The 21,161-nt window shown below is 44.4% G+C and overlaps 1 protein-coding gene across 5 annotated transcripts in view; it reads right to left on the minus strand.

Moving 5' to 3' along the window:
• The window catches only part of FAM193A (family with sequence similarity 193 member A), a 306,086-nt gene that overhangs the window by 67,128 nt on the left and 217,797 nt on the right, over positions 1-21,161 (minus strand). For 4 of the 5 annotated variants that reach the window (XM_069203630.1, XM_069203652.1, XM_069203644.1 and 1 more), the window contains 2 exons: positions 2,384-2,614; positions 1,628-1,777 (listed from right to left, as the gene is read on the minus strand). In XM_069203630.1, coding sequence (XP_069059731.1) covers positions 1,628-1,777; positions 2,384-2,614 — 381 coding nt within the window. The remainder of the gene's footprint in view (positions 1-1,627; positions 1,778-2,383; positions 2,615-21,161) is intronic. The other variant, XM_069203636.1, reaches the window with a different exon arrangement.

A 21,161-nucleotide genomic window follows, 5' to 3' on the forward strand; every position in this document is an offset into this window, starting at 1 on the left:
AAAAGTAATTAGTCACTGAAATCCATTAGCACAGTCATGTCCTGCTAGGACTGGCAGATGTTGGGCAAATCCAACAGTCTGCCCCAGAGGGTGCACGGGGGAAGGGAATTAATGAGACTATCTGGGCCCTGCATTTCTCGGGCCCCGCAATGCAGAAGGGCTGGCCCCTACCCCAATCCTTTTGGTCTCTTCTTTTAATTGTTTTCTCTGGCGCCTAGGATTGGGAGGTAGCCCAATGCCGGAAAAACCATCCCCAAGCTTGTCTCATTTTTTTTTGCTTGCTGTCAGCTGTTTTTCTGTCATCATAGGACAGGCAGATTGGGTGTAAATACCTAAGTAAATTCTCAAATGCTAGGTAGGTCATGTGTGGAGGTTGGGGGGGGGGGAGGAGGAGGGGCCGGCGGGCACCAAAAGCAGTCTACTAGGGATAATAATCTATCCATCGCAATGGTTCCTACCCAGTTCAGATGGAGGATCAAACTGGAAGCAGCCAGAGCTAGTTGGTCCTATTAACGCCCCCACCCCTTTTCTTGATCCAGATGTATCCAAGCACCAAGTCTTATCTTTAGTGAAAAAGGTAGCTTAGAAACTGATAGGTCTATTACAACTCGTATTAGACAAGGAAAGCTCTTTCAGAAGCGTGCACGACTAACTCAACCTCACTCCTCCTTCTGTTTCTCCTTACCATTAACATCAACACCAATACTCAATCCCTAGCCATCTCAGGGTGTGATCACACCAAGGTTCTATTTGCGTTATCAGCTACACCTTTATCTTTTGTTATAGACCGACTCATTACTAGGACATGAAATATGATCAATTTATCTGTATTCTTTTTTAACTGCATCATTTAACCCTTCACTTTCACAATATTTCCAAACTGCCCTATGCCAATTCAAAGGACAAAGATATATTGACACCAAAATATCTAATTGATAAAATAGATGTTTTCTGAGGACTCCAAGGACACTAGAGTTAGGAAAATCTTGCATATAATCATATATAAGTGTTCCATGTCACAATATATGCCCAAATTATTTCTTCTCGTTTCCTCTAGTAGGAAGTTTACGTAGGACTCTAGTTTTCAGAGGGCGTTTAAGTGTGATTTTTGAGAATTTTGTTACGATTTCAATCAATTTATTTTATTTGAATTGTCAATTTATGTTTTAAATTATTTTAAATGTTAGTGTTACGCTACTCTCTGTAGTTTGGCCTACATTTTAGCAATGATAACCAGGTAAAAATACTACATGTCCTAAATGCTGGCACAATCTTGAAAACTTTTTTAAAAAAAAGAAAGCGAAAGAAGAAGTATTTGCTTATAAAATGTTTTCAAAACAGTGCTAAAAAATGAAATAAAAATATGGATCACAGAATCACTGGAATAAAAATACATTCAAAATTAAATGTTTGAGAAGATTTGTGTTACTCTAGAGAGAAATTAAAAATATAAGAAACCACAACAAATGCGTGATATTGCCAGCAATCATTATAAAGCCTAGAATATAACTTAAGCAGGCTTCAAATATTTACAAAAAAATAAACAAAAATAGATTTTAATGCTGTAAGAGATAAGGGGTGCAAGGCACCCAAGGGTGCTCCCAGACATTGCTGGTCCAATGCTAACCTGCTGCTTCTCCGGTCCGTGTCTGTCCGGCTCAGCTGCTGCTTTGTCTGCTGGCTCCACGGCTCCGCCGGTGCAGGTTCCCTGCATGCTCCCCTCGGAGTCGAGCACATGGCTAATTATAATATTGATTGCTGGGCTCGACCCACATTCCTATGCGGTAGCACATGGGTAATTATGATAAAATTAGCAAAGAACATTTGCAACATAAAAGTATTCATAATTATAATATTAGCATGTTAATATTATAATTATTCATTGGGGGTCAACCTGATCTCGGTGGAAGAATCCCACTGAAGACACGGCAGGGTAACTCTTTGCCTCCCATTGAGATCAGACCCCCACAAATCCCCCCACAACTGGTACAACTCAAATAAACGTCCTAACTGCTCTCGCCAATTTGCATATACCAGAATCTTGTATTGTTCAGTAATGCATCCTTTCAGTCGGACAAGAATTTAATTAAGTGTGCATACATGTTTTCAACCTCTTATTAAGCATTGATTGCTTGACGTAATCTGTATCAATCAACTATACATCATATAGAAGACTACTATTACCAGAATATTCAATCTACTACAATAGAGAGCAGAGAAGCATATAGCCATCAGCAGTAAAGCCTCTGCCATTATGGGTGATGAAACTTAGTTAGCAAAGCCTCTAAAATCCACACTTATGTTCAAAATGTGCTACTTTTGAACAAAAGCCTACATTAAGTGATGCAGTGTACAGTGCTGTTTTACAAAGACTGATGCTCACCTTTCTTTGCTTATGTCTTGCTCGTTTAGCTGCCCGAGAGCTGCTTACAGGTTTGGCTTCTGAGCTGTTTATGAACTGTAGTAAGTCTTCCACCTTTCGATGATCAACTGCACTATCTCTTTCGGATATCTGGTCTGGTTTCTTGGGTTGTTCTTCTTTCCTTTTTGTGAGGCGTAAACGAAGCTTTTCCCTCATTTCTGCATAATTTCGACTAGTTGGTGCCGCTGGTGGCTACAGAAATTAAGTGACAATAATATAATACAAATGTAAATATGTGTTTTGTAGGCAGGTGCTTACAGGTTCAAGATGCATTGTGCTTTCAGATAAACATATCAGTAAACCAAGCTGTTTGAATTACAGCATAGATGTCTTCCACGGAATAAGAAAGTGCAAAAGCTATACAAAGTGATGAAAGTGCTGCCCTAAAGATTTCCACCTCGGTTGTGACGACATATGGGTGTATAGAGGTAGTCCATTAGAAAAATGTTAACTGGCCGTTCAACAAAGGTAGGATCCAGAGATGGGCTATCAGTGCAATTCATACAGACTACTAATATCACCCTACTGTTCTTGTCTCAGTCTGCAGGGTTTGTACTCTGGTGCCATCTTTCTTTATCAAAGAATCAAATAAGCAGCAATATATACAGCATGGTGTGCGCGAACAGCACCCCCAAAGTGTTATCCAAAGATTTTCTCAGAACAACTATGGAAGCGCTGGAAGCACAGCCTATTTACACAAAAAGCACCTTCAGGATTCACAACTGTAGTACTTCCATTCAGGACATTGCATTGTAAATTTATGGTTTTAATTAAACTCCATATTCTTGTTATAAAATAATGTTGCTCGTACAACTGCAGCAGGTACCGTCAACATTTTAAAAAAATGTCACTGACATCTAACCTTATTGCGTATTCTGGGGCTATTACACCTTATACATTTAGTAGCCTAAAGGTAAGAACACTAGTTACTTTCGATGCGTTGTAGGGAATTAGGATTTAGAAGTACAAACTACTATAAAGAGAATTCTATGGTGTTGGGGGACGTAGCCAAATCATGGCTAGACAGCTGTCTAAATGTATGCTTTGGACCAACACTGTGATCCATTCTGAGTGGTGTCCAACTGTATAATGCAGAATAGATCCATTATCACCTTGACTGGTGTACAGACAGTCTAGACACCAAGAGACATTTAAAATCACAGAGGGAGCTGTGCCCACCAGGAGACACTAGAGTGAGAGCAGTGCATAACAGGGCTGCAGCGGCAACAAATTGTGGTGCTGGTGCAATGATGCCAATGTGCACCAGACTAGAAACTGCCTACTTGAAGAGGGAAGCCACCAGCATCAGTAGGAGCAGCCGGTTATTTGGCCTTTACAATATAGCCTGGGTTCCACCCACCCAGAAGAGACTTACCTGGGGTCGAACCAGCATACCTGGCAGGGCCGCAAATGGTGATGGAGGCACAGAACTAATATACATCAGACTTCGATGACTGAAACAGGTTCTGGCATTTGGTGTATACCATCTATCATAAGTGTCCTTCATGCCTGCTCTAATATTCCAGACAAATAGTGTGGGCTAGAATGATAGCATGCAAGTCATACACATGGCCTCCCCCTCGCGCCACAATATCTGCTTTATGGGGTTTCTGAAGAAGGCAGAGGGACAATCTGCGGAACTGTTCCTGGATGAATGGATCACAACCGTCCTTATGCCAAAAAGACTGTCAACGTTTTTCCTCGATCAAGAGAGTCCCACAGGGCGCTGCCTCCTCTGCCGAAAACAGGGGATCTCCAAAGAGCTATCATCGCCCGCTTATTCAATTTCCACAATGTTATACTTGTGTATCCGCGTACCAGAACTTCCATTGTATCAGGGAAAGCCCATTTCCAGATTACACCCGAGTGCAAGAACAAAGAAAACTTTTATCGCTGTCAAGAAAAGAATGCACAATCTCAATTTGAAATATAGCCTCCTCTTTCCAGCATAGCTCTGGGTCCAACACGGAGGGTCAGCTCTGTTCTTTTTCAGTCCCACTAAGGCTAATGATTGGCTAGACACTCTTCCCTCAAAACTCTGGTCAGAGTATGGATCAGCAGACTCCTCATTCAAGGCAACAATCTGCCTGTCCCAGTAGAAGAGTAAAACAAAGATAAAGCATGGATGTTACTGGGCGTTCAGGGAAGCCCGTAGTATGCCCAGATGGAACGCTTCAATCCACAGACGTGATTGAAAACTCGAGGGAGTTGTTTCCACAATGCCGCAGCGGGCACAGCTAGACATAGCACTGGCGTGAAATAACCATAAACGTTTGCCCAGTGAAGAGTGAGTACTGTGTGTTAAATTTGAGACTATGCCCCCACTGTATAGAAGACTGATCACTGTAGCTGGGCTGGCTGGAGTGACATCGGGTCAAGAGAAATATTCAATTGAACATAAAGACTAGTACTGTACTTAGCTAAGGGGGAAAGCCTGGTTGGTTAATACCATTGTAAATTGTATGTCTATCTTACTGCTGGATTCTAATAACGGGATGCTTTAGGAGAGAACTGTGTGGTACAGTGAGGAAGCTTGAGTGTGTTTGACCACGCACTCTCTCTGGCGCCCACATCTCTAGCATAACAAGACATACCATAAGTCTATTATTTCTGATTTGAAATAATTTGCCTTTCTATTTGGGAAATAGGATAGCCGTTGCCACCCCCTCCCCTCTCCAACTGCCACAATGCTGGGTGGGAGATGGGGCAATGATACACATGGGGGTTGTTTGTTGAATGGGATGTTGTATCTTGTTCTTGTGCACCACAAACACAATTGCTACCTCAGCAATGCCATCCAGAAGGGACAATAGGGACATGGCACTCCCATACTTTGGAAAGGGGGGTTTGGGGAGGAAGATGTGTACCACTATTTACAGATGGCGTACAACACTGCTAAATTTGTGACATGGAATGTCCACAGTATTGCCCAACTAGAAAAATGCTAGAGGGTAACGCCTACTTAAAACACTATAGGAGATCCACTGCATTCTTGCAAGAAAGCCACATCTGGGGAAAATGCATTCCTGCTCTTTGGAAGCGTTTGAGAGGACAGCTATATGCCACATCCTACTCCGTTACGCCTGAGGGGTATTGATTTGGGTGGCCCGGTGATGCCCTGTCTCTATCAAAATCACATCCTGGATCTGGAGGACCGCTACGTGAACCTATATGGCACCCTGGATGGATGAGAGATGTGTCTTATTAATATTTATTCCCCTAACAATGATTTTGGGGATTTCTACATAACTGTGGCACATGCTGCCTTCCCATATTTAGCAGTCGATATTCGGGCACGGGACTGTAAATGTGTCCTAAATGGTAACCTCGACTGTGTCCCACCCTGGACTCACACCAAACCTCGTTTGACAGGGCATTACATGATCAAATTTGTGAATTACACCAGTGACCTCTGGCGAGTTAGGTGCCCACACATACTAATCAATTTCCCTGCTATCCACCAGCCACAGACACCCACAGTCGAGTAGACCACTGCTTTGTCTCTGCTACTTTGGCACCTCTAGTCTCTGGAATTTCTTACATGCCTAGATATCAGTCAGACCACTCTCCAGTTTTGTTGGTGCTTGGGAAAATGAACGGTAGACTGCTCCGGCAACTGCACAGGGGCACTTACAGACACCAAGGCCCCCCCCCCCACCCGCCACAGGTACAATCACAGACACACTAGCACATTACTTCCAGGAGAATTGGGGTACCTCAGGCAGTAGGGCTACAGATTGGGATTTGATGAAATCCATCCTTACTGGAGTGTGCCTGAAGAGAACTAAAGGAGTCTGACGGCAGTTGGAAAAAGATATAAAGAAACACTATCGGATCTTGTGTGACTGAGAGACTTCTTCCCTCACACCCAAGACACCTGATCGACTGGCAAAAGACCCTTTTAGATGACTGGCGCAGACTGGAAAAACATACCTTCACTGAACCCTGCCAGAGACTACACGCAGATGGAGATAAGACCAGAGCAATGCTAACCCACCTAGTAAAACAGGAAAACTCCCTGACCCCAATTCTCCGTTTACATGACTGCACAGAACATCTCATTCGCACACATGACCATTAATGAGGTTTTTCATTCTCATTTAAGTGACACTTATGACAACCGGGGACAAATTCAGGCGTGCACTGTTACAGATTACTTATTGGAAACTCCGCTCCCCAACCTTACTTATGACAACCATAATAACCCAGATGAGCCAATTACAAGTGAGGAGATATTTGCAGTAGTTCAGACATTGAAGACCTCCAAAACACCTGGGAATGATGGTCTTCCTGCTGAGTTGTATCTTAGATGGAAAATGTTACTTACCTAGTGTACATCTGTTTGTGGCATGTAGTGCTGCAGATTCACATGCAGTGCATATTCCGCCATATAGTGTTGGGCTCTGAGTATTACAAGTTGTTTTCCTTCAAAGAAGCTTACACTACATGCAGCACTACATGCGACGAACAGATGTACAATGGGTAAGTGACATTTTCCGTTCGATGGCATGTGTAGCTGCAGATACACATGCTTTGCATAGACTAGTAAGCAGTTATCTCCCCAAAAGCGGTGGTTCAGCCTGTAGGAGTTGAAGTTGTTTGAAATAAAGTTCGTAGTACTGCTTGTCCTACTTTGGCTTGTTGTGCTGTTAACACATCCACGCAGTAGTGTTTGGTAAACGTATGAGGCGTAGACCATGTGGCTGCCTTACATATTTCAGTCATTGGAATGTTTCCTAGAAAGGCCATGGTAGCACCTTTCTTTCTAGTTGAGTGTGCCTTTGGTGTTATAGGCAGTTCTCTTTTTGCTTTGAGATAACAGGTTTGAATGCATTTAACTATCCATCTAGCAATGCCTTGTTTGGATATTGGGTTTCCTGTATGAGGTTTTTGGAAAGCAACGAACAATTGTTTCGTTTTTCGAATTTGTTTTGTTCTGTCAATGTAATACATTAACGCTCTTTTGATGTCTAATGTATGTAGTGCTCTTTCAGCTACAGAATCTGGCTCTGGAAAGAACACTGGTAGTTCTACTGTTTGATTCAAGTGGAACGGTGATATGACTTTTGGTAAGAACTTAGGATTTGTTTGTAAAACTACTTTATGCTTGTGTATTTGAATAAATGGTTTTTGTATGGTAAATGCTTGTATCTCACTTACTCTTCTTAGAGATGTGATGGCAATTAGAAATGCTACTTTCCATGTTAAGTTTTGTATTTCACATGAGTGCATGGGTTCAAACGGTGGACCCATGAGTCATGTTAAGACAATGTTAAGGTTCCACAAAGGTACTGGTGGCGTTCTTGGTGGAATAACTCTTTAGGCCCTCCATAAATGCTTTTATGACTGGGATCCTAAATAATGAAGTTGAGTGCGTAATTTGTAGATAAGCTGAAATTGCAGTAAGATGTATTTTAATGGATGAAAAAGCTAGTTTTGACTTTTGTAAATGCAGTAAGTAGCTTACGATGTCTAGCAGATGCGTGTAATGGTTGAATTTGATTATCATGGCAATAATAAACAAATCTTTTCCACTTATTTGCATAGCAATGTCATGTGGTTGGTTTCCTTGCTTGTTTTATGACCTCTATACATTCCTGTGTAAGGTTTAGATGTCCGAATTCTAAGACTTCAGGAGCCAAATTGCTAGATTCAGCGATGTTGGATTTGGGTGTCAGATCTGTTGTTTGTGTTGGGTTAACAGATCTGGTCTGTTTGGTAGTTTGACATGGGGCACTACTGAGAGGTCTAGTAGTGTTGTATACCAAGGTTGTCTTGCCCAAGTTGGTGCTATTAATATGAGTTTGAGTTTGTTTTGACTCAATTTGTTTACCAGATATGGAAGGAGTGGGAGAGGGGGAAAAGCGTATGCAAATATCCCTGACCAACTCATCCATAATGCATTGCCCTGAGACTGATCCTGTGGGTATCTGGATGCGAAGTTTTGGCATTTTGCATTTTCTTTTGTTGCAAATAGGTCTATTTGTGGTGTTTCCCATTTTTTGAAGTAGGTGTTTAATATTTGGGGGTGAATCTCCCATTCGTGGATTTGCTGGTGATCCCGAGAGAGACTGTCTGCTAACTGATTCTGAATCCCTGGAATATACTGTGCTATTAGACGAATGCGGTTGTGAATCGCCCAATGCCATATTCTTTGTGCCAGGAGACACAACTGTGTTGAGTGTGTCCCTCCTTGTTTGTTCAGATAATACATCGTTGTCATGTTGTCTGTTTTGACAAGAATGTGTTTGTGTCTTATTATAGGTTGAAATGCTTTCAACGCTAGAAACACTGCCAGTAGTTCTAAGTGATTTATGTGAAACTGTCTCTGCTGAGTGTCCCATTGTCCTTGGATGCTGTGTTGGTTGAGGTGTGCTCCCCACCCTATCATGGAGGCATCTGTCGTTATTACGTATTGAGGCACTGGGTCTTGGAAAGGCCGCCCTTGGTTTAAATTTATATTGTTCCACCATTGAAGCGAGGTGTATGTTTGGCGGTCTATCAACACTAGATCTAGAAGTTGACCCTGTGGCTGTGACCATTGTGATGCTAGGCACTGTTGTAAGGGCCGCATGTGCAATCTTGCGTTGGGACAATGGCTATGCATGAGGACATCATGCCTAGTAGTTTCATCACCATCTTGACATGTATCTTTTGTTTTGGATACATGGCCTGTATTACATTGTGAAATGCTTGTACCCTTTGCGGACTTGGAGTGGCAATCCCTTTTATTGTGTTGATTGTCACCCCTAAGTATTGCTGTGTTTGACACGGCTGAAGGTGTGACTTTGTGTAGTTGATTGAGAAACCTAGTTTGTGAAGGGTTTCTATGACATACTTTGTGTGTTGTGAACACCGTTCTTGCGTGTTGGGTTTGATTAACCAATCGTCTAGGTACAGGAACACATTTATTTGCTGCCTTCTGATATGAGCAGCTACTACTGCCAGGCATTTTGTAAAAACTCTTGGCGCAGTTGTTATCCCGAATGGCAACACTTTGAATTGGTAATGTACCCCTTGGAATACAAACCTTAAGTACTTTCTGTGTGAAGGATGTATCGGTATATGGAAGTATGCATCCTTTAGGTCTAGTGTTGTCATGTAGTCTTGTTGTTTGAGCAGTGGGATTCCGTCTTGTAATGTCACCATGTGAAAGTGATCTGATTTGAAGGTATTTAATGTTCTGAGATCTAATATGGGTCTTAGTGTCTTGTCCTTTTTGGGTATGAGAAAGTACAGAGAGTAAACTCCTGTTCCTTTCTGTTGAATTGGTACTAATTCTATTGCTCCTTTTTGTAGCAACGCTTGGGCTTCTAGTCCTAGAAGATCCATGTGTTGTTTTGACATAGTGTGTTTTTGGTGGGACGTTTGGAGGGAATTTGAGAAATTCTATGCAATAACCATGCTGGATAATTGCTAGGACCCAAGTGTCTGTTGTTATTTCCTCCCAATGTTTGTAAGACTTGGTTAGTCTTCCCCCCCACAGGTGTTAGGTGTTGGGGATTTGTGACGTGGAAGTCACTGCTTGTTTTGAGGAGTTTTGGGACTTTGGAACTTTCCTCTACTCTTTAGGAATTGACCCCGAAAACTTCCCCGCTGATATTGGCTCTGATAAGTGGGCCTTGTTTGTGAAGTTGTGGGTTCTGTAGTTTGTCCTCGAAACCCCCCTCTAAACTGCGTTTTGCGAAATGTGCCTCTGCTCTGTGGGGAGTAGAGTGCGCCCATGGCTTTGGCCGTATCAGTGTCTTTTTAAAGTTTTTCGATAGCAGTGTCCACCTCCGGCCGAAACAACTGCTGTCCGTTAAAAGGCATATTAAGCACGGCTTGTTGTATTTCCGTCTTGAATCCTGATGTACGCAACCAAGCGTGTCTCGTTATGGTTACTGCTGTATTTACTGTCCTAGCAGCTGTATCTGCTGCATCCATTGCTGACCGTATCTGAATATTTGAGATACTTTGTCCTTCCTCCACCACTTGTTGTGCCCTCTTCTGGAACTCCTTGGGTAATTGTTCAATGAAATGTTGCATTTCGTCCCAATGAGCCCTATCATATCTTGCTAGCAGTGCCTGTGAGTTGGCAATACGCCATTGGTTGGCAGCTTGTGCTGCAACCCTTTTCCCCGCAGCGTCGAACTTGCGACTTCTCCTTGTCTGGAGGTGGTGCGTCTCCGGAGGTGTGAGAGTTTGCTCTTTTGCGAGCTGCCCCTACTACCACAGTCTGGTGTTAATTGCTGCGCGATATATACAGGGTCTGTTGGCTGTGGCTTGTACTTTTTTTCTTCTCTTGGAGTTATGGCCCTGCCCTTCACAGGCTCCTGAAACACCTGTTTGGAGTGTTTTAGCATTCCGGGTAGCATAGGTAAGCTTTGGTATTGGCTATGAGTCGAGAATAGTGTATTAAACAAAAAGTCATCCTCAATTGTTTCTGCGTGCAAGGTGATGTTATGAAATGCAGCTGCTCTTGACACCACCTGTGTATAAGCTGTACTGTCCTCAGGTGGCGACAGCCTAGCTGGGTAACAGTCTGGGCTGTTATCGGACACTGGCGCATCATAAAGATCCCATGCGTCGGGATCATCCTGACTCATTCCAGTATGAGTTGGGGATTGCATCAGTGGTGGAGTAGCTACCGGTGATATGTGCGTTGATGGTGGTGGGGATGGTGGTGGTGTTGTTTGTTTTGCCACCTTTGACTGTGGCTGATTGTCCTTTTCTTGAAAGGCAAGTCTTCTTTTCATCCTAATTGGGGGGAAGAGTACTTATCTTCCCTGTGTCCTTTTGGATATGGAGCCTTCTCTGAGTGTAGTCTGGCTCCATTGACTGTAGTTCTTGTCCGAACTTATGTCCTTGCATTTGGGAGGACAGTCCCTGTTCCTCTGTGTAGGAACCTGATTTCGGTTCAGAGGCTGGATGTTTTGGAATGGAAATCTTTTCGGTAGCCTTTTTCGGCTCCGACAACACCTTTATTTTCGGCGTCCCGGTCTCTCGGTGCCGACTTGTTTCGGTGCCACCCTCTCGGTGTCGAACCTGCTCGGTCCCGCTGTCTCGGGCTCAAGTTTGCTGTGTGCCGGTATCTCGACCGGAGTCGGATGACTTCGACACATGCGTGCCCTTTTTCGGTGCCGATGGTCGGTCACCTATTTTTCGGGTTAAGCCATGGCCTGCTGGCGGTGGCGTCCCCTGGGCTTTTGTGGTCTTCTCGTGAGTTTTGTGTGTCGACGTCTTACTCACGGTTTTAGGCGTCTCTTCGGGATCGAGCTCTTCCGAGTCCGAGTCCTGGATGGAGAAGGTTTCTTCTTCCTCCTCCAAGTGTCTTTGTCCTGTCGGCGCCGACGCCATTTGAAGTCTTCTTGCTCTTTGGTCTCTTAGTGTCTTCCTCGACCGAAATGCTCGACAGGCTTCACAAGTATCTTCCTTGTGTTCTGGAGACAAACACAAGTTACAGACCAGGTGCTGATCTGTATACGGATACTTGTTGTGGCATTTGGGGCAGAAGCGGAATGGAGTCCGTTCCATCAGCCTTGAAGAGACACGTGGTCGGGCCGACCAGGCCCCGACGGGGGAATCGAAAAAACCCCGAAGGGCCACCGGAGCTCTTCAAAAGTCGGTGTCGATCTGTTGTAACTAACCCGATACCGAACGCAAACAATACCGTCAAATTTTCCGAGATTCTAACTATCTTTCCAAACCGAAACACGGAGCGAAAAGGAACACGTCCGAACCCGATGGCGGAAAAAAAACAATCTAAGATGGAGTCGACGCCCATGCGCAATGGAGCCGAAAGGGGAGGAGTCCCTCGATCTCGTGACTCGAAAAGACTTCTTCGAAGAAAAACAACTTGTAACACTCCGAGCCCAACACTAGATGGCAGGATGTGCAAAGCATGTGTATCTGCAGCTACACATGCCATCGAGCATATATATATACATATATATATATATACACACACATATACACACACACACATACACACACACATACATATCTACATAATAAAACATTACTACAACGGCTACAGGGTCCCGTTGAGGAGGGAGAGCGCATGTGAATCTGCAGCACTACATGCCACGAACAAATGTACACTAGGTAAGTGACATTTTCCGCTCGATGGCATGTGTAGCTGCAGATACACATGCTGTGCATAAACTGAAAAGCAGTCCCCTCCTAAATAAGCTGTGGCTAGCCTGTGGGAGTTGGATTAGTTTGAAATTGTGTTTTAAGCACTGCTTGATCAACATCTGCTTGTTGTCGGGATAGTAAACCCAAACAGTAGTGTTTAGTAAATGTGTGTGGTGTGGACCATGTGGCTGCTTTACATATCTCTGCCATTGGTATATTCCCTAAAGATGCCATTGAAGCTCCTTTCTTTCTAGTAGAATGGGCTTTAGGAGTTACTAATAGTTGCCTTTTAGCTTTAATATAGCAAGTTTGGATACACTTTCCTATCCATTTGGCTAATCCTTGTTTTGAAATAGGATTACCTTAATAGGTTGTTGAAAAGCTACAAAAAGTTGCTTAGATTTTCTAAAGTCTTTTGTTCTGTCTATATAATAATGAGAGCTCTTTTGGGACCAAGAGTGTGGAGAGGTTTTTCAGCATCTGAATCTGCCTGTGGAAAGAAGACTGGCAATTCCACTGACTGATTGATGTGAAAAGGTGAAACCACTTTGGGTGGAAATTTTGGATTTGTCCTAAGTACTATTTTGTGAACTTGAAAGAACGATTCTTCTAAAGTGAATGCTTGAATTTCACTTACTCTCCTTAAAGGAAATGAACTTTCCATGAGAGAAATTGAAGAGAGCAAGAATGCATGGGTTTAAAATGGTGGACCCATAAGCCTTGTAAGCACAATGTTAAGATTCCAGGCAGGAGCTGGTGGAATCCTGGGTGGACTAACTCTTTTAAGACTTTCCATAAAAGCTTTTATGGAAGGAATTCTAAACAGAAAGGTACTCTGTCTGCTTTGGAGGTATGCTGATATGGTTGTTAAATTAATCCTAATAGATGAATATGCCAGATTTGCTTTTTGTAAATGAAGCAAATAACAGACAATATCCTGTAATGATGCTGTAAGTGGATTAATGTTTTTGGGTTGACAGTAATAAACCAATAATTTCCATTTAGCTGCATAGCAGTGTCTAGTTGTAGATTTACGTGCTTCTTTTAGAATGCCCATACATTCTGATGGAAGCTGTAGATATCCAAATTCTAGGACTTCAGGAGCTAAATCGTCAGGATGAGCACACTGGGATGTCTGATTTGACCTTTGTTTTGAGTTAATAGGTATGATCTGTTTGGAAGCTTGCGATGTGGTACAACAGACAGATCCAACAGTGTTGTGTACCAGTGTTGACGTGCCCACGTAGGAGCTATGAGTATCATAGTGAGGTGGGTGTGATGGAGGTTGTTGACTAGAAATGGAAGTAGTGGGCGTAAGCAAATATCCCTGACCAATTAATCCATAGAGAACTGTCCTTGGATTGAGGGTGTGGGTACCTAGATGCGACGTTTGGGCATTTTGTGTTTTCGTTTGTTGCGAAAAGGTCTATGTCTGGTGTTCCCCATATGTGAAAGTACGGTTGAATCACTGGTGGGTGAATCTCCCATTCGAGTATTTGTTGCTGTGTCCTGCTTAAGAGGTCTGCTAGTTGGTTATATATTTCTGGGATATACTCTGCCAATAGAAGAATGCGATTGTGAATTGCCCATTTCCAAATTGTCTGTGCTAGAAGGGACAATTGGGATGAGTGCACCCCCCCCCCCAACCCCTGTTTCTGCAGATAATACATTGTTGAAACATAGTATGTCCTTAACACTGTCTTCTGTGTGATCTGTGGCTGGAATGCTTTGAGTGCTACAAACACTGCTAGCAGTTCCAAGTGGTTTATGTGATAAGTCTGCTGTACAGAGTCCCATTCTCCCTGTATTGTAAGATTGTTGTGATGGGCTCCCCAACCAGTCATTGAGGCATCTGTAGTGATTATGATCTGTGGCCCAGGGTCCTGAAATGGCTGCTCTTTTGATAAGTTGGTGTGATTCCACCATTGCAGAGAGTTGTAAGTCTGGTGGTCCAACAACACTAGATCGTGAAGTTGACCCTGTGCCCGAGACCATTGTTGTGAGACACTGTTGTAGGGGTCTCATGTTTAGACGTCGTACTATCGTTATACAGGGTGCCATCATTCCTAATAGCTTCATGGTAAACCTTCCTGTGTAGGTTTGATTGTATTGTAGTTGTGATATGAGATTGTGGAAGGCTTGAATTCTCTGTGGGTTTGGGTATGCTAATGCTGACTGAGTTCTAAATTGCTCCAGATATTGTTGTATTTGCGCTAGTTGGAGATTAGATTTTTGGTAACTGATCGTGAACCCTAGAGTGTGTAGGGTATCGATTGTGTATTATGTGTGATGTTGACAACTTTGCCTGTTGCTGGCTTCTATGAGCCAGTCATCCCGATAGGGGAAGGCATGAATATGTTGACTTCTGGAGGTATGCTGCAAATACTGCAAGGGTCTTAGTGAATACTCTTGGTGCTGTTGTTACTCCAAAGGGTAGGACTTTGAACTGGTAATGTTTGCCTGCTATCACAAACCTTAGATATTTGCGATGTGCTGGATGTATGAGGATGTGGAAGTAAGCATCTTTTAGATCTAATGGTGTCATGCAGTCTTGTTTTTGAAATAGGGGAATGATCCTGAAGAGTGACCATGTTGAAGTGCTCTGAGAGGTTGTACTGATTGAGAGGTCTGAGATCCAGATTTGGTCTGAGAGTACCATCCTTTTTTAGTATAAGGAGGTATAGAGAATATACTCCTTTTCCCTGTTGATATGTAGGTACCACTTCTAATGCACCTTTGAGAAGTGATTTTACTACCGGTTTGAATAAAATGAGATGTTCCTGAGTTAGTTTGTGTGAACAAGGTGGAATGTTTGGTGGAGTGGAAGTGAGTTCTAGAAAGTAACCATGTTGGATAATTGACAGAACCCACTGATCTGTGGTGATACTTTGCCACTGTAGATGGAACTTTACCAGTCTCCCCCCGCTGTGTGGGGATGGTGAGAGAGTCACTGTTTGCTTGATTGTGAGGAACCTCTAGATGTGGAGGGTTTACCTATTCCTCGACTGTTGGATCCTCTTTAGGAACGTCTAAATGATCCTCCTATGTAGAATTGTGAGGATTGTTTTTGATGGGTGGTTGCTGTTTCAGAAGCCTGTGGTTTGAAACCCCCTCTAAATTGTGGTCTATGAAAATTACCCCTGGTGGGTGTGGTATACAAATCCCCCATGTCCTTGGCTGTTTCTGAGTCTTTTTTAAGTTTGTCTATTACTGTATCTACCTCAGGGCCAAATAAATGCTGCTTATCAAAAGGCATATTTAAATCTGCCTGTTGTATTTCAGGTTTGAAACCTGAACATCTTAAACAAGCATGTCTCCTAATAAGCACACTGGTGTGAACTGATCTGGCTGCTCTATCAGCCACGTCCATAGCAGACCTAATAGCATTATTGGATATTGCTTGCCTCTCATTAACTATTTGCTGTCCCCTTTTTTGGTGTTCTGGAGGGAGCTATTGGAACAGCTCCTCCATTTCATCCCAGTGTGCTCTGTCGTAGCTAGCCAAAAGAGCTTGTGAATTGGCTACCCTCCAGTGATTTGAAGCTTGTGAGGCCACCCTTTTCTCAGCTGCATCAATTTTCCTGCTTTCTTTATCCAGAGGAGGGACATCCTGTGGACTGACTGTTAGCCCTTTTCCTGGCTGCACCAACTACAACAATCAGGAGGCAGTTGATCTCTTATAAACATAGGGTCTGAGGGTGCTGGTTTATTTTTCTTGTTCACTTTTGGAGTAATAAGTATGCATTTGCACATTATGGTAAGCTACAGCTCTAGCTACTTCTTAATTATATGCTGTAGTGTCCTGAGATGGTGAGGGTCTAGCAGGATATAAGTGAGGGTCATTTGGTAAAATTGGATCTGCATCATATGTATCCCATGGGTCTGTGTCCTGTTGGTCATCACTAAGATAATCCCTATGTGGTGAAACTGAGGATGTATGTGGTGATAACTATGCCTCATATGTGGGTGATGGTGGTGTGGAAGGATGAACAGGAGAATGTGGTGGAGAGATGTGTTTCTGCTTTGAAGTCTCTCCTTGTTGTTTTAGCTTGACCTTCTTTGGTGGAGGTGCATCTTTTGAAGTGTCTTTAAAAGTTAGTTTTCTCTTAAAGGACAATGGAGGGGAGGCAGTTATTCTTCCTGTGTCCTTCTGAATGAGTATTTGTGTTTGTTTGGCACCTATCACCTCTAGAATGGGTTGAATGTCTGTTTGCTCCCAAGTAGTTTCTTTACTACCCATGGCTTTCGACTCCGAAAGTTTTTGTTTTGGTCGAATCAAAATGCTCGGCTCCAAAGATGGCATAATCCTTTTCAGCTCCGAAGATATTGTAGATGTTATCGGCTCCGAAGATGCGCTTTCGGATTTTCGGCTCGACTCAGACTGGTGTTGGAGTCTGTTTGGTCGAACGTGAGTGCACTTTAGTCTTAAATCTCAATGCTAAACCCAAAAGGTTAGTCATCCAGACTTTCTTTTCGAATCCTACCATGACCCGAAGGCAGTGGAGGATCGATGGCTAGTGCTGGAGTCTTTTTAGTGATTTTTGTGTGGTATGATGGGGCAGTTGTACTCACGTACTGCGCCGCAGGCACATAGTGGCTGTTGTCATCTGAATGGTCCTCAGACTCGGAGTCTTGGATCAAAAAGATGGGCCCTTGCCAAACTTCTTCTTGGGCATGTTCTTCGCCGAAGATGTTTGATGTATCTTCTGTTGATTTCAACTCCATCTCAAGACGACGAGCTCTCTGGTCCAGAAGAATCTTTTTAGATCAAAAAGATCTGATGGTCTGGAGATAAAGACTGCACACAGAATGTTGATCCGTGTACAGGAATTTAGCATGACACCCAGGACAGAATCGAAACGGAGTTTGTTCCATCAGACTCACATTGAAGTAGGCCCTTAAAGGGCACTGCCTTTGTAAGGGTGAGAAATTGGACCCCAATGGTCTAAATCGGATCAAGTACAGATAGAAACACGATCAAAAACAATACTGACAATATTATAGAAGAGTAGAATAAGTTTGAATTACCGAATCGAGGTTCACCAGATCGAGAGGAAAACACGTCCGAACCCGACAGCGGAAAGAAAACAAAGAACTCAATGCCCATGCGCACTATCACTGAGAGGAGGAGTCACTCGACCTCGTGACTCGAAAAAAGCTTCTTCGAAGAAAAACAACTTTTAACACTCCAAGCCCAATACTAGATGGCGGAATATGCACAGCATGTGTATCTGCGCTACACATGCCATCGAACATATAGATATCCTCGCTGACAAGCTCCTAGAGGTCTTTGAGGAAGCTCTCTAGAAGGGTAGTGTAAGGAAATGCCTCCTTGGCATGGTTACCCCCACACTTTTTGCCTTTGCTGATGCTAAGTTTTGATTTGAAAGTGTGCTGAGGCCTGCTAACCAGGCCCCAGCACCAGTGTTCTTTCCCTAACCTGTACTTTTGTTTCCACAATTGGCACACCCTGGCATCCAGGTAAGTCCCTTGGAACTGGTACCCCTGGTACCAAGGGCCCTCATGCCAGGGAAGGTCTCTAAGGGATGCAGCATGTCTTATGCCACCCTGGGGACCCCTCACTCAGCACAGACACACTGCTTGCCAGCTTGTGTGTGCTGGTGAGGACAAAACGAGTAAGTCGACATGGCACTCCCCTCAGGGTGCCATGCCAACCTCACACTGCCTATGCAGTATAGATAAGTCACCCCTCTAGCAGGCCTTACAGCCCTAAAGGCAGGGTGCACTATACCATAGGTGAGGGCACCAGTGCATGAGCACTGTGCCCCTACAGTGTCTAAGCAATACCTTAGACATTGTAATGCAGAGTAGCCATAAGAGTATATGGTCTGGGAGTCTGTCATGCACGAACTCCACAGCACCATAATGGCTACACTGAAAACTGGGAAGTTTGGTATCACACTTCTCAGCACAATAAATGCACACTGATGCCAGTGTACATTTTATTGTAACATACACCCCAGAGGGCACCTTAGAGGTGCCCCCTGAAACCTTAACCAACTACCCGTGTAGGCTGACTGGTTTTAACAGCCTGCCACAGTCGAGACATGTTGCTGGCCACATGGGGAGAGTTCCTTTGTCACTCTGTTGCTAGTAACAAAGCCTGTACTGGGTGGAGATGCTTATCACCTCCCCCTTGCAGGAACTGTAACACCTGGCGGTGAGCCTCAAAGGCTCACCCCCTTTGTTATAGCACCCCAGGGCATTCCAGCTAGTGGAGTTGCCCGCCCCCTCCGGCCACGGCCCCACTTTTGGCGGCAAGGCCGGAGGAGATAATGAGAAAAACAAGGAGGAGTCACTGGCCAGTCAGGACAGCCCCCAAGGCAACCTGAGCTGAGGTGACTGACTTTTAGAAATCCTCCATCTTGCAGATGGAGGATTCCCCCAATAGGGATAGGAATGTGACCCCCTCCCCTTGGGAGGAGGCACAAACAGGGTGTAGCCACCCTCAGGGCTAATAGCCATTGGCTACTGCCCTCCCAGACCTAAACACACCCCTAAATTCTGTATTTAGGGGCTCCCCAGAACCTAGGAACTCAGATTCCTGCAACCTAAGAAGAAATGACTGCTAAGCTGAAAAACCCTACAGAGAAGACGGAGACACCAACTGCTTTGGCCCCAGCTCTACCGGCCTGTCTCCCCACTTCTAAAGACACTGCTCCAGCAACGCTTTCCCCAGGGACCAGCGTTCTCTGAATCCTCAGAGGACTGCCCTGCTCTAGAAGGACCAAGAACTCCCGAGGACAGCGGCCCTATTCACCAAAGACTGCAACTTTGAAACAACTTGTGTTTCCCGCCGGAAGCGTGAGACTTGCTACTCTGCAGCCGACAACCCCGGCTCGACTTGTGGAGAACAATTACTTCAGGGAGGACTCCCCGGCGACTGCGAGACCGTGAGTAGCCAGAGTTGCCCCCCTTGAGCCCCCACAGAGAAGCCTGCAGAGGGAATCCCGAGGCTCCCCCTGACCGCGACTGCCTGCTCCTCAGATCCCGACGCCTGGTAAAGACTCTGCACCCGCAGCCCCCAGGACCTGAAGGATCCGAACTCCAGTGCAGGAGTGACCCCCCAGGAGGCCCTCTCCCTTGCCCAGGTGGTGGCTACCCCGAGGAGCCCCCCCTTGCCTGCATCGCTGAAGAGACCCCTTGGTCTCCCATTGATTTCTATTACAAACCCGATGCGTGTTTGCACACTGCACCCGGCCGCCCCCGCGCTGCTGAGGGTGTACTTTCTGTGTGGACTTGTGTCCCCCCCGGTGCCCTACAAAACCCCCCTGGTCTGCCCTCCGAAGACGTGGGTACTTACCTGCTGGCAGACTGGAACCGGGGCACCCCCTTCTCCATTGAAGCCTATGCATTTTGGGCACCACTTTGACCTCTACACCTGATCGGCCCTGAGCTGCTGGTGTGGTAACTTTGGGGTTGCTCTAAAACCCACAACGGTGGGCTACCTTGGACCCAAACTTGAACCCCGTAGGTGGTTTACTTACCTGCAAAAACGAACAAACTCTTACTCCCCCTAGGAACTGTGAAAATTGCACTGTGTCTAGTTTTAAAATAGCTATATGTGATTTATATGAAAACTGTGTATGCTATTTTGATTATTCAAAGTTCCTAAAGTACCTACCTGCAATACCTTTCATTTGAAGTATTACATGTAAATCTTGAACCTGTGGTTCTTAAAATAAACTAAGAAAATATATTTTTCTATACAAAAACCAATTGGCCTGGAATTGTCTTTGAGTGTGTGTTCCTCATTTATTGCTTGTGTGTGTACAACAAATGCTTAACACTACTCCTTTGATAAGCCTACTGCTCGACCACACTACCACAAAATAGAGCATTAGTATTTTGCCACTATCTTACCTCTAAGGGGAACCCTTGGACTCTGTGCATACTATTCCTTACTTTGAAATAGTGCATACAGAGCCAACTTCCTACAGGTAGCTACTGATGAGTGGCTTTGGGTACCCCCTGACATGCCTTATTTGATATGCCAAGAGCAGGAGGTTTGGAAGGGAGCGGTGAAAAGGGTGCTGATAAGGGCCCCATATGCTTCAGACTTGCCACTCTGGATACTGCAACCTTTCTGCAAGATAGCGGAATCCATGTAGCTCCAACAATGGAAAGACGGAGGCTGTCAAACACTAGGAGACCTAACCCCGCAGCAGCATTTTGTCACGTATTTTCGAAGCAGTGGAATTCTTTGGCCTGTGCCCAGATCAATTCCTACAATACCAAAAAACTCTCTGCCATGGCAGGAAAGATATGGCCCACATTCCATGAAGCCCCCTCCCAGCTATGCCACTCTCACTACGTTGCTGGAGATGGCCAAAGTTTGCCACTTGACATCTCATCTATATAGGGCATTGCGTGAGGACCTCCTGAAGGGACCCCTTCAGATTCAGGCTAATTGGGAGGGATTACTACTGGACCCACTGACTAGGTGGGGGGAAGAGAGGGAGTGTTTAATGTGTTGATATGATCTTAATGATGGAATGTTTGACACACCTATCTTCTGTTTCTACGTGTGGCATGGTGGTGGTTGTCTCATTACAAAACTTAATAAAGATCATTAAAAGAAAAGAAAAAATATGCCCAC

The sequence above is a fragment of the Pleurodeles waltl genome, chromosome 1_2 (genome assembly GCF_031143425.1).
Source record: "Pleurodeles waltl isolate 20211129_DDA chromosome 1_2, aPleWal1.hap1.20221129, whole genome shotgun sequence".
Classification (NCBI taxonomy): domain Eukaryota; kingdom Metazoa; phylum Chordata; class Amphibia; order Caudata; family Salamandridae; genus Pleurodeles; species Pleurodeles waltl.